This window comes from Silurus aristotelis (assembly GCF_946808225.1).
Source record: "Silurus aristotelis genome assembly, chromosome: 13".
NCBI lineage: Eukaryota > Metazoa > Chordata > Actinopteri > Siluriformes > Siluridae > Silurus > Silurus aristotelis.
The window spans coordinates 15,346,465-15,359,741 of NC_139586.1; the positions used below are offsets into that span (position 1 = coordinate 15,346,465).

Sequence of the window (13,277 nt, forward strand, 5' to 3'; positions counted from 1 at the left end):
GAGATCTGGAGATGAATCCCCTGGAATGACCAGCAGTTCTGTTTTGATGGGTTTTGCATAGCAACGTAATTTCATCATTTAAAACAAAAAAAAACTTTCCAGAAAAATGCTGTTTCTATTTGTTCTAACTTGATAGCTGTCATCCTACAAAGAACCATTTTTATTCTGATAGGTATGGCCAGTCAGATGCTTATTCAGTGACTTATCTAGGATACATTCAAATTCTGTAACTGATCCAGAATACAGCTGCATGACTTGTTTTCAAGCAAACCACCATCATTAAAACACTAGAACGGAATTTTATGCTCTAGTTTAGAACTATAGACATGTAAAATACTTGGTTGGTGGCTTGCAAATTGTGCATTTAAATTTATTTTTATACAACACTGTAGAGTATATGTAAACACATTTATTATTATTTTTATTTATTTATTTTTCTTCTCTTCTGGTTTACCTAGGCCTGCAGATGTCGATGGGATTGGCGGATTACTTCGTGAACAGAAAGATTCAGTAGTCAGCAAGCGCTGTGGCGCATGAACACACCGGCGCTGAACTGCTGCAGTTCGGAGATGCTGCGCGCACAGCTCCACTTCTACATAACGCCTTTTAACTCTAACGGGACGTTCGTGTGCCTCCGGCCAGTCAAGAAAGTTGTTATTTCTTAAAGGAGTATAAACTGAGCGCTGAGTGAAGGAAATAATAAAAACAATTATACTGCTTTCTTTATTGTGGGAATTGTGTGATAGTGCGCTCGTGCTGAGGAGTGACGTTTTGGGAGGAAAGCGCACCATATAAGTCCATCAGGTAAGTGCCAAAGAGAGCGGTTTTATTATAAGGCTTTTTGGAACTGAATGGGGGATGGACGAGCTGCGTAAGGGTGAGAACGATATTTGAATGAACAGATTAGACTCACAGAATAGATATTATACGATATGAATTAAAGTGAGAATTTGTGGAGCAAAATTTGAAGAAAGTGTAAAAGCCCAAAATATGTAAGCCAAATACGAGTTTAAACTGATGTCACTCTTATAAACAGTTCAGCTTCCAATTGTGTAAACAATTCCACTTGTGTTTTTGCTGTGGTGATGGAAAAACTATCTCCAAAGGTTACTGCTTTTCTCTCTCTCTCTCTCTCTCTCTCTCTCTCTCTCTCTCTCTCTCTCTCTCTGGTGCATTTCCATTACAATTAAGGATCCATTTAAAAATGCTATTTTCATATCAAAAGGTTTTCTTTGTCCACTCTAAAAAGTAGAGACAATAACGCTTGCAATGTCCTAACAATGGGAACCTAATATAATTTTTGTCTGAGCCCAAATAGCCTTCAGTTTCATGTTGTTTATTATTTTGCATGCATTAATTACTCTCTTTATTATAAAGACCTATACACCAGCTCAGTCATGCAATTATCCCATCAGCCAATCATGTGGCAGCAGAAAAGTGCAGATACAGGTGCAGGTTAAGCGTCTCAGTTGTTATTAAGATATTAGATTGGAGTAAAATTTTATCTTAGTTATAAAACATTTCAAAGTCAATAGAACAACCAGATATGTTGTATTTCAAAGTCAATAAAACAACTAGATATGTTCAGTCTGAGTTTTACTATGACTATTTTACACATTTTACTATGAGCTAAAGGTTAAAATGGACAAAATGCTCTGTACCTATGAAACCCATGCAAACCCTTGCGTACAATCATGCACACTGTAATTTTATAAAAAGTAATTTTAATGCACTTAATTGAGTTTCTTTTCATTGCAGACTCCATCTTTGTAAGCTGTATACACCAAACGCCCAGATTCCACTGTAGCCCCTACATTCGTATGGCCTGAGGCCATCATGGCTATTATAAGAAATGCAAATGACTTCAGCAATTTTTCCATCAGCACAGATGACAGCAGCTTAAACAATTTTTTTACTGAGATCCCTGAAACAGAGACCATTAAAGGCGTGTACTTTCAGCGAGCCCAGCTACTACGTGTACCCTCTGCACTTGCAAACGTTGACCACAGCAAACTTGCCCTGGTGAATGTTGGTGGGGATCGTTACACATTTGCCTGGAGCACACTGGATGACTTCCCACTCTCCCGTCTGGGTCAGCTACGTCACTGCAGCAGTCCTGAAGACATTGCCAGGCTCTGTGATGACTATGATGAGGTGAACCGTGAGTTCTTCTTTGATCGCAGTGCCACTGCTTTCCGTGTCATCCTTAACTTCCTGGCAGCGGGCAAGCTGAGGCTACTGAGGCAGGCATGCGCTGTTTTTCTCTCTGATGAGCTCTCTTACTGGGGCATCGAGCCCACTGGCATGGAGCATTGCTGCAGGCGGGCTATGATCACCTGCCTCGATGAGCTGGCTGAAAGGAAGAGAAAAGAGGAAGCTAGGAGGCAAAAGAGGCTGATGAAACAACCTACACGAGAGAAGGGGGAAGGGTTCCGTGGCTTCTTGGGCCATTTGAAGGAAATTGTGGATAACCCACACTCTGGCTGGCTGGGCAAGACATTTGCCTGTGTCTCTGTGGTTATGATTGCTGTGACCGTGTTCAGTTTGTGTATCAGCAGCTTGCCTGATCTCAGAGAGGAAGAGAGTCGAGTATGTTTATCAATACATCACATTTCAATTTATTTTCATAAAAAGATTATTTAAGAAGAATGGGTGGAAATAATACAGATAAACTGTTTACTAAGAAATCATAAAGGAAATATTCTGCCAACTTCGTCAAACCTAAACTTTGAATTGCTGTTTTATGTATTATAACATTTTTGGAATGTATGCTAAGGGATAATAGTAACAAAACCAAAACCATTGTGGGTAGCTAACTTAGCAAGCTGATTTACAAAATCTAAATAACTAGCTAATTTATCAAGCTAATTTACATTAGACCTTTAGAATTATATATAGTTTGTCATGATTACTCATGTGCCTTTTCATTTAATTTATTTGTGAATTTTAACACCTGCAAACAATGGACGCTTCAGGACTAGAGACCTGGTGCTCTAGTAGTGCTAAATTACTATTAGCTGACCTACTAAACATGAAGATAGCTTACCATACTACTTCAGAAATAATAATCATTATAAATTTGATCAAACTGATTTAGTAACTCCAAAAGGCAATATTTTACCTCGGAAACATTTCTAGGTTTGGAATCAGTACAAAATGTAAGAAAAATATATTTTGTTTCACAAATAATTTAGCATTCCATTTTTGTGTAATGACCACAATGTAGTGATTTCCACACAAAATATACACGTTTGTAGATAATTGTTGACCTAATCTCTGAGTACTGCATACCTAGTGTGTGTGTGTGTGTGTGTGTGTGTGTGTGTGTGTGTGTGTGTGTGTGTTTTGTCTAGTTTTTGTCTGTTGTCTGTGTTTGATTGCCCAGACAAGAGCCAACATGCTTCCCTGTACAGAGAAAACACCAAAAATGCTGCTGACTGAAAATTTTGTGATATAGGATGTCTAAGCAAGGAAGTTCCAACAAAAGGCATTTCAACAATGAGTATATACTGTAAAATGTGCAATCAGTACTATTACATTTACACTATAATAATAAAAGTGTTGGACTGACAGATGAGAGACAGTCTTATTTAAGCTGCTCCTGCCACTGCACTACTGTAAAAGCTATACTATTTGCTTAATGCTTTTAGGAAAGATTTCGCTGTATCTAATGAGTAATTAGCAAAAACTAAGGCACATTTGTGCTACAATGATTAGGCTAGAAAGATTAGGTTGTCCTATCTGTGATAGGATAAAATATCTAGTCACTAAGAAAATAATAGATTTCCTGTATTTGAATCCAGTTCCTCTTCATTTTTTTTATTTTTCATGTCATCTGTCATCTGGCTCGTTTTATTTTATGCCTTGGGTGTAAATGTATAATTATTGACGTTGTCCCTATAGCTCACAAACAAAACTGTTAACAAGCAGGTTAATTTCTCATTACAGGGAAATGTCAAAAAGTTTGTCATGATCATACATACACTAAGGGATGCTAAATTAATGCGTACCATTCTTTACAAACAGGGAGAATGTTCCCTGAGGTGTCAACAGATATTCATCGTGGAGACTGTGTGCGTGGTTTGGTTTACTCTTGAGCTCCTGCTACGATTTCTGCAGGCCCGGAGCAAGCTTGAATTTGCCCGTGGGCCTCTTAACATCATCGACGCTGTGGCCATTTTACCTTACTACATCTCCCTTCTGGTGGATGAGAGAGATCTGAGGCTGGGAGATACTACGACTGTTGGTGGAGGGTATTTGGATAAGCTGGGTCTGATCCTAAGGCTCATGCGTGCCCTGCGCATCCTGTATGTCATGCGGTTGGCAAGGCATTCGCTAGGTTTGCAGACACTCGGCCTAACAGTGCAGAGGAGCATGCATGATTTTGGTCTACTGCTACTTTTTGTGTGTGTGGCGGTCACTTTGTTCTCCCCTCTCATACACTTGACAGAGAGTGAGCGGCATGGCTTCAGCAGCATCCCTGCCTGCTTTTGGTGGGCCATCATCTCCATGACCACAGTGGGCTATGGCGACATGGTCCCACGCACCATTCCTGGTCAAGCAGTAGCCTTCAGTGCGATCCTGAGCGGCATTCTAATCATGGCCTTTCCAGCTACCTCTATTTTTCATGTGTTCTCACGCTCCTACCGTGAGCTGAGACAGGAACACGAAATGATGTGCAAAGATGAAAGAGTAGCCTTATTAACCACGGAGGAGGTTTGGACAGACTCGGACAGGAATTCCTACTGTTGGACACAAAATTATCCCAACAAACTACATGAGGGTGAGAAAAGTGATGGGTTTAAAAAATCTGTTTTAACAGCTACAGCATGCTCGGACATGCTGTAAATACTGCAACTAGGGATCAAGGGGTGTCATAGTGAGGGAATCTGCACAATAAAGACAGGATACTCAGGATAGGAATTTTTGGTTTAAAACATGTTTGGGGGGTTTGTTTGGATATATCTGCATATAATACCTAATTTTACTGAAGTACTTTACTGCATACTACAGGTAAGAGCGTGTTTATTTCCTTATATATGTAAAATATTCTGGCAGTACGTTTTATAAAGAACTACTGCAACAGTGTCATTGAATATTGATATAACAGTAGCATGAACACAACAAATAATATTTAGGATTAGACAACTCATTTTGTTTTTGGTTTATCACAGACATAATCTTCTTGAACTGAATTAACCTGAATTGTACCCTGGGCATGTATAGGTTTGATTTTCTACAACATCTGTGACAAGACAGCTTTTTTTTTTGCCAACTGTATAACTCAGTCAAGATTAATTTCTTAATAGATCCTGCCTTGTAATTTAAGTCTGTTAATCTTAATGATGTACAAAAACTTCAAGATAACATTCGTAACTGTAAAAAAAAAACAAAAAAATGTGTCGTGACAAATTAAGCAGACTCTCTGAACTCTAAAACTTTTGGTTGCACGCTCATAGTATAACGCTCTGTGCATTTAGCCACATCCTTCTTTTCCGGGTATCAGACAAATCCCCCCCCCCCACACACACACACACACACACACAAATCTCTCAACTGTGCAACCCAACCAAGAACAGAAAACCACACAATCAACTGTTCACATATTATTACAAAAAGATTATTACAGATAGACTAGTGCTAATACAGTTAACCACAACTCCTTCTTTTATGATACATTTATGTGCATACTGTGATGTGTTGTTGCACTCCTTCCCAGGGTGTTTAATAGCTCTCTGTAGATAAGTAATGTGTTAGCTCACTACTAACTTGGCAGTTTCCACCATACCAAACTTAATTCCTGTACTTGATCAATACTGGCAAATAAAACGGATTTTTAATCTGCATATATTTTACTTAAAAGCCAATACACCACATTGTAAGTTTATTTAAGGAATAGTGAGTTCTATGTTTCATACATTAAATAGTCAGTAAAAAACTGGTGGGGGATGTAATAAATTCTGTAAATGTAGTGACCGAAGGACACAGATTTATGTTACATGCAGTTTGTGTCACAATACACTATCATATTCAATCTCAAAATTTCGAAATCTGAGATGGAGCCTTAATGAAGTATATTTAAAAACAGCAAACTGTGACACGAGTTTTATGGAGGAACATACATTTTTGGTGGTATCTGCTTTAGGTTTTTTACTTTGTACTGTTATAAACTATACTGTGACACACACACACACACACACACACACACACACACACACACACACACACACACACACACACACACACAAAATGCAGGAGTATTACTTTTACTTCCTTCCTTTTTTTTTCATTATTATCTTTCATTCTAATCTATTAATGCTAAAACATTTTTCTCAACAAAATCAGCAAATGCGTAGTTTATGGTTTAGCCCCAGGTTGGGCAAGTCAAAACAGTGTATTGTCAGCCTTGTGTGTTCAGGTAAATGGGCTGCCACATATCACACCTCTCAGATATTTCATCCCTCCCCCTCTTTCTTTTTGCAGTTTCAAGTTACAACACACAGTAAATGGTATAAATTGGCATGCACACTTTCAGCCACTCTGTTTGTGCTAAAACATACCTTACCTTTAGTTTACCATTAATTTACAGCTGTTAACAGGTGGCAGTATAAATCTGAAAAAAAGGGGGAAAAAACTTGGCCATCCGTTTCATTTGTTCAGGTTATAACCTCATGAAGACTTAGTCTATGAAGAGTCTTTTAAAACACCATGTCAATGCCCTTTGCAAGCCACTTGAGATAGCTCTATGGTTACAGAGTGCAAATAACGTCTCGGAAACAGCACCTCCCACATCTGACACCTGCGACACAAAACCAATTGCGTAATTTCACCTGGTTTCGACTGCAGACTACATTTTGATGGGTATAATATTCTTTTCTTTAGCGGCTCTTTGGTTTAGAATGAATAAATAACATTATAGTCCTGCCTACTTACTTTTCTATTTCCTATTTCATGCACTGTAAAACCAAGAAGAACATTCTCATGGGGTGTGGCCACAAAAAGCAATAGCCTGTCAGTGTTATGCCTCTGTAAATGGTCATGTCTTTCTGTGATAGTACAAAAGGTTACACTTGCATGAGGAACGAAAGTGTGACAGATGAAAGGCAACAAATACGGAACAGTAGCAACGACAGGAAAATGGTGGAGGGCACCAACAAAGGTGGAGAAAAAAGGTATGGCATTTAATTTTATTTCACCTGGCTTTACCTAACACTGATCGATTTGTTATTAGTTTTTGTACATATATATTTACACAGTTGAATTAAACAGCATGTGGTGTTTTTTACACTACTGATTAAATGTGTAAAAAGTTGTTTTTCTTTATAGTTGACAAATAGACATAGCTATGATTGTCAGATTTGCTAATGAATTTATGTCTTTAAAGAAAAAAAAAATCATTGTAATTCATTTACATTTACAGCCCGGATCTCCTGGAACAACCATTTGTCTGTCGGTGTACTCGTCTACGAGCTGGCTTCCTTATACTTGTTGTTTTATCAGTGTTACTCTTCTACAATGTGAGTTTAAAAGAAGTGTCAGAAATTTGGTATGAGACAGTTAAGGCAATATATAATACTACACAGAACACAACAAAAGCAGCTTCGAATGTCACCATTAGTGCATCTGTTCTACAACGGACATTTTCTTTTAATTCAGGAAGTGAGATACCTGTCTTGTTGTCTGCATTACCAGGTGAAAAATGTACACCTGAAACAACATACTCTGTGGCATATCCATGTAAATATCATTTTATTTTAAATGAGTCAGCGGGGTGTCAGAATAATAAGACCTTTTTAGTTTTAATGGTTCCGGTGGCACCGCACAACAGGGGAGCTCGGGATGCAGTCCGCACCACTTGGGGGTCTGAAAAGATAGTCATGGACAAAGTGGTGAGGCTTTTTTTTCTGCTTGGTCAGTCTGGACCTGAAGGAAGTGAGGAACTCCAGCAGAATATCTTGCAGGAGAGTGCGGAACACCATGACATAATTCAGAGTGATTTCCTGGACAGCTATAAAAATCTCACTATCAAAACTATGGTGATGATGGAATGGCTGGCAACCTACTGCCAAAATGCTGATTATGCTATGAAGATTGACTCTGACATGTTTCTTAATCTGAACTCTTTAATGACAATGCTTCTCAAGGCACCCAAGGAAAACTATATAACAGGACTTGTTGCCAAGGGGGCTATTGTTCTTAGAAACCCCAGCTCCAAATGGTATCTTCCAAAAAATGTGTTTCCTGAAGACTTTTATCCACCGTATGCACTGGGATTGGGTTACGTGTTCTCTTTGGACCTTGCAAACAAGATAATTGAAGGAGCAAAGCAGGTCCAAGCCGTCTACATTGAGGATGTATTTTTAGGACTGTGCATGAGGCATTTGGGAATACCCTACACAAGTCAGGCTGATCAGAGCCTCTTCAATGTCTTCCCTGTTCCTTACAACCGCTGTAAATACTCAAAACTCATTGCTACAACAACACATAACCTACAGCATCAGGTTGACTCTTGGAAAGACCTTAAGAGACCAGGACCACCTTGTTAACTTTGAATGAATATATAAAATATAGTTTATATGGACAATTTCACAAATTGACTCTTAAAAAGATATATTAACTGTTTTATATGTAAACAGTTTATCTAATATACAGGCTGGTAACAAATGAACAAATTCTTTGTGACCTAATAAGATGCTGGTAGACAAAAGCCTAAAGAACAGTTTTAATTCATCTTGGCATCATCATGTTCAACAAGACATTTCATCAGTTGGTGATTTAATAATGGTGAAAGAAGAACTGTGTTGATTTTCAGCAACAATAAGGGGTGGAACAGAATCAAACTATGCCAGTAAAATAAATGAATGCCACTAGCATCGCAGGAACTACAGTTTTTCTATAATTTGTTACCTGTCTGTGAATAAATATGGTATTTTTTATCAACATCTAATAAACACTCAGGGATTTTCTGAGTAGTGTATAAAAAAGGTCATCATATATCATAAAGCAATAAAAGGTTCTGGATTTTACCTATGTAAATTGCACAATGCAACTGTGAAATGCAATGAAAACATACAAAAAGACTTTTATTCCAGAAACATAAAATCACCCTGAGGAATTTTGACCAGCTGCAAGCTGAAAGCTCTCTTATTTGATTGTCTTTATTTATTAAGTAAAATGTATTAACTTAGCACCTAAGTGTGAGCAAATCTTGTGTAAAACATTTGTAAGACTGTTACTTTCTTCTGAACTAAGGGAGGGGGAACAAGGCATTAAAGCAGCACAACATATATTTAACTGTAGAGTTTGTGCTTTTACCTCTCCTTATTTTTTTACAAACAGTTATTTACCTCACATTTGGCCTTTTTATATTTTAAAGATTTTGTGTGTAAAAAACAGATGTCTGAACATGATCATGTAAAGTTTATCTTTTGTTTTAATTTGAATGAACATTTACCTGTTATGCAAAAAGAAAAACCTTCACAGTGGAGAAAACATACAAATCAGAAGGTGTGGCAAAAAGTCTGCATTTAAAAAACAACAACAAAAAAAGAAACTACTAGCCCTAACCTAATCCTAGGTTTTATCTACAGTGAGGAAAATAAGTATTTGATCACCCTGCTATTTTGCAAGTTCTCCCACTTAGAAATCATGGAGGGGTCTGAAATTGTCATCGTAGGTGCATGTCCACTGTGAGAGACATAATCTGAAAAAAAAAATCCAGAAATCACAATGTATGATTTTTAAACTATTTATTTGTATGATACAGCTGCAAATAAGTATTTGAACACCTGAGAAAGTCAATGTTAATATTTGGTACAGTAGCCTTTGTTTGCAGTTACAGAGGTCAAACGTTTCCTGTAGTTTTTCACCAGGTTTGCACACACTGCAGGAAGGATTTTAGGATTTTGGCCCACTCCTCCACACAGATCTTCTCTAGATCAGTCATGTTTCTGGCCTGTCGCTGAGAAACACGGTGTTTGAGCTCTCTCCAAAGATTCTCTATTGGGTTTAGGTCTGGAGACTGGCTAGGCCACGCCAGAACCTTGATATGCTTCTTATAGAGCCACTCCTTGGTTATCCTGGCTGTGTGCTTTGGGTCATTGTCATGTTGGAAGACCCAGCCTCGACCCATCTTCAATGCTCTAACTGAGGGAAGGAGGTTGTTCCCCAATATCTCGCAATACATGGCCCTGGTCATCCTCTCCTTAATACAGTGCAATCGCTCTGTCCCATGTGCAGAAAAACACCCCCATAGCATGATGCTACCACCCCCATGCTTCACAGTTGGGATGGTGTTCTTGGGATGGTACTCATCATTCTTCTTCCTCCAAACACGTTTAGTGGAATTATGACCCAAAAGTTCTATTTTGGTCTCATCTGACCACATGACTTTCTCCCATGACTCCTCTGGATCATCTAAATGGTCATTGGCAAACTTAAGACGTGCCTGGACATGTGCTGGTTTAAGCAGGGGAACCTTCCGTGCCATGCATGATTTCAAACCATGACGTCTTAGTGTATTACCAACAGTTACCTTGGAAACGGTGGTCCCAGCTCTTTTCAGGTCATTGACCAGCTCCTCCCGTGTAGTTCTGGGCTGATTTCTCACCTTCCTTAGGATCATTGAGACCCCACGAGGTGAGAGCTTGCATGGAGCCCCAGTCCGAGGGAGATTGACAGTCATGTTTAGCTTCTTCCATTTTCTAATGATTGCTCCAACAGTGGACCTTTTTTCACCAAGCTGCTTGGCAATTTCCCCGTAGCCCTTTCCAGCCTTGTGGAGGTGTACAATTTTGTCTCTAGTGTCTTTGGACAGCTCTTTGGTCTTGGCCATGTTATAGTTGGATTCTTATTGATTGTATGGGGTGGACAGGTGTCTTTATGCAGCTAACGACTTCAAACAGGTGCATCTAATTTAGGATAATAAATGTAGTGGAGGTGGACATTTTAAAGGCAGACTAACAGGTCTTTGAGGGTCAGAATTCTAGCTGATAGACAGGTGTTCAAATACTTATTTGCAGCTGTATCATACAATTTAATAGTTTAAAAATCATACATTGTGATTTCTGGATTTTTTTTTTTTAGATTATGTCTCTCACAGTGGACATGCACCTACGATGACAATTTCAGACCCTCTATGATTTCTAAGTGGGAGAACTTGCAAAATAGCAGGGTGTTCAAATACTTATTTTCCTCACTGTATATTATGTAAATTAGTGTATAAATCACAGCAAATCAGGGGAAAATCTTTTATAAATAAATATGTTAATATAAAAATAGGAACTAATTATCGAAAGATGGAAGTGTTCTTCAAAATGGTGACAGTGTTACAAGTCATTAAAGCTCCTGCATTGAAAAGCTTTTTTCATGATGTTTTTCTTTATAAATAAAGCCAAACGAAAAAAGAACGACAGACAGCACTGAGTTAGAGACAGGTATATGGGTATAGATACCTTGTTAATAAAAGAGGTAAGAGAAAGATCTGAACTTTCTGAATATTAAAACCAGACCAATTGGCACAACAACCTTGCTATAAATATCTGAAGCTCTTGACATGCATTAAACTGCCAGAGTTTTGTGAACACCTATTATGTCTTGTTGAACATCCTATTACAGATAGGGTTTTGCCTGAAAGAAGGTGTGTAAATATTTAAATGTTTAAATATTTAAGCAGTGACACTTTAAATCCTTCAGGTCTCATACTTTTTGTGCTATAAAAGAGGACTTTAAATCCCAAATTTCACTACCTACAGCCCCACATTTAACCAGTAGATGGCACTGTATTAATTTATGCATGCCCTTATTTACACACCATTACACCGTTAAAAACCGTTGCACAGTATTTCAGCATAACGCAGGTTAAAGTCAAATTACATTTTATTGTTATTATTTCTTATAAAAGTAAAATAACATTTGTCCAGGACACGTTTATTACGAGGCAGCAGCAGACAATAGGGCAGCCAGATAATAGACTATATGTAATATAATTTAATTGAGTATACACAAACAGAAAGCACAAGCCACTGGAGTTTGGACAGTAGCTGGTAGTAAATGAGTGTGTGTTTGTGTTGTTCCCATGACATTGTACATTAAAAGGACATCTGTAGGTCAGACTAAACATCAGTCTCTTTTAAAAATGCAAAATATGAATTGATCTGCCATGTAGGCAAGGTCTGTTGTCACAATAAAACAATGTGTGTGTTTTTAATGTTTAAGCAAAAAAACAACAACACATGAACATAACCCCGAAAAATGTTTGTATTGTAATATGATCTGCTAAACAATGGCACATTTTTGAATGACTAATCTGAAACATGCTTGACAACAGACCTGTCTGAAGGTTATACAACTCTCCAACTCTCACTCTCTCTGTAATACAAAGCAGTATGGGTGAATATTATTTGACATTAACAATTTTATTCATTCTTTATTACCGCATTATTTGTGTAAAGCTGTTTTAAGACAATGTCAATTGTTAAAAGCACAATACAATAAACATTTATTGAATTGAATTATTACTTGACTGTTATTTAACTATGGTTTGGAAACCCAGTCAAAACTTTTTGTTTATATTTATGGTCTTTTTTTTGTCAGAAATTGTTCATTTTTCTTTATTATAAACCCTAAAATAAAATCTTCAACAAACTAAAACAAAAAAATGTTTGATGAAGCTACTCAGCACAACTTCCTGGTACACATGACCTTCACAGACTTATGTGTTACTTCTGTCTGACACAGTAGAAAAGTAAAATGTCCTCCACAGAGCCCTGATATCACCCTCACTGATTACCTATGGGATGAACTGCAATATCAACTTTACCACTAAACTCTTCACCAAACATCAGCGCCTGATCTCACTAATGCTCTTGTAGTTGAATGAAGACAAATCCCCACAGTCTTACTCAAACATTTAAGTGAAAAGCCTTCTCAGAATGATAGAGCTTATGATAACAGCAGATAAATCTGAAATTTAATCTTCAACATACACATATGGGTGTTTGAAGGTCATTTGTCCATAAACATTGAAAATATAGTGTATTAACTGTGTACTGTTTTAACAAGATTGTTTAACAGGATTTTGGAAGGTAAGAGGATGCCTGAGGAATGGAGAAGGAATGTACTAGTACCGATCTTTAAGAGTAAGGGAGATGTGCAGACCTGCAGTAACTACAGCGGAATAAAGTCGATCAGTCACACCATAAAGTTATGGGAAAGAGTAGTGGAAGCCAGGCTGAGAGAAGAGATGACCATCTGTGAGCAACAGTATGGTTTCATGC

The 13,277-nt window shown here is 37.8% G+C and overlaps 2 protein-coding genes across 5 annotated transcripts; both read left to right on the top strand.

The window, feature by feature from the left end:
- The first annotated feature begins 430 nt into the window (after positions 1-430).
- On the top strand, positions 431-5,013 carry kcng4b (potassium voltage-gated channel, subfamily G, member 4b). Its single transcript, XM_083558752.1, has 3 exons — positions 431-804; positions 1,759-2,589; positions 4,027-5,013. The coding sequence occupies exons 2-3, from the start codon at positions 1,837-1,839 to the stop codon at positions 4,846-4,848; spliced, it is 1,575 nt and encodes a 524-aa protein (XP_083414878.1). The 5' UTR covers positions 431-804; positions 1,759-1,836; the 3' UTR covers positions 4,849-5,013.
- Positions 4,859-9,555, top strand: LOC310735729 (beta-1,3-galactosyltransferase 2). Of its 4 annotated transcripts, none has more exons than XM_083558770.1 (3): positions 4,859-5,013; positions 7,056-7,172; positions 7,421-9,555. In XM_083558770.1, the coding sequence occupies exons 2-3, from the start codon at positions 7,075-7,077 to the stop codon at positions 8,544-8,546; spliced, it is 1,224 nt and encodes a 407-aa protein (XP_083414896.1). In that variant the 5' UTR covers positions 4,859-5,013; positions 7,056-7,074; the 3' UTR covers positions 8,547-9,555. The 4 variants fall into 4 exon arrangements, with proteins under 4 accessions (XP_083414896.1, XP_083414897.1, XP_083414895.1 ...); XM_083558771.1 differs by lacking the exon at positions 4,859-5,013 and adding an exon at positions 6,266-6,861; XM_083558772.1 differs by lacking the exon at positions 4,859-5,013 and having other exon boundaries at positions 6,895-7,172; positions 7,421-7,517; positions 7,657-9,555.
- Positions 9,556-13,277: the final 3,722 nt, after the last annotated feature.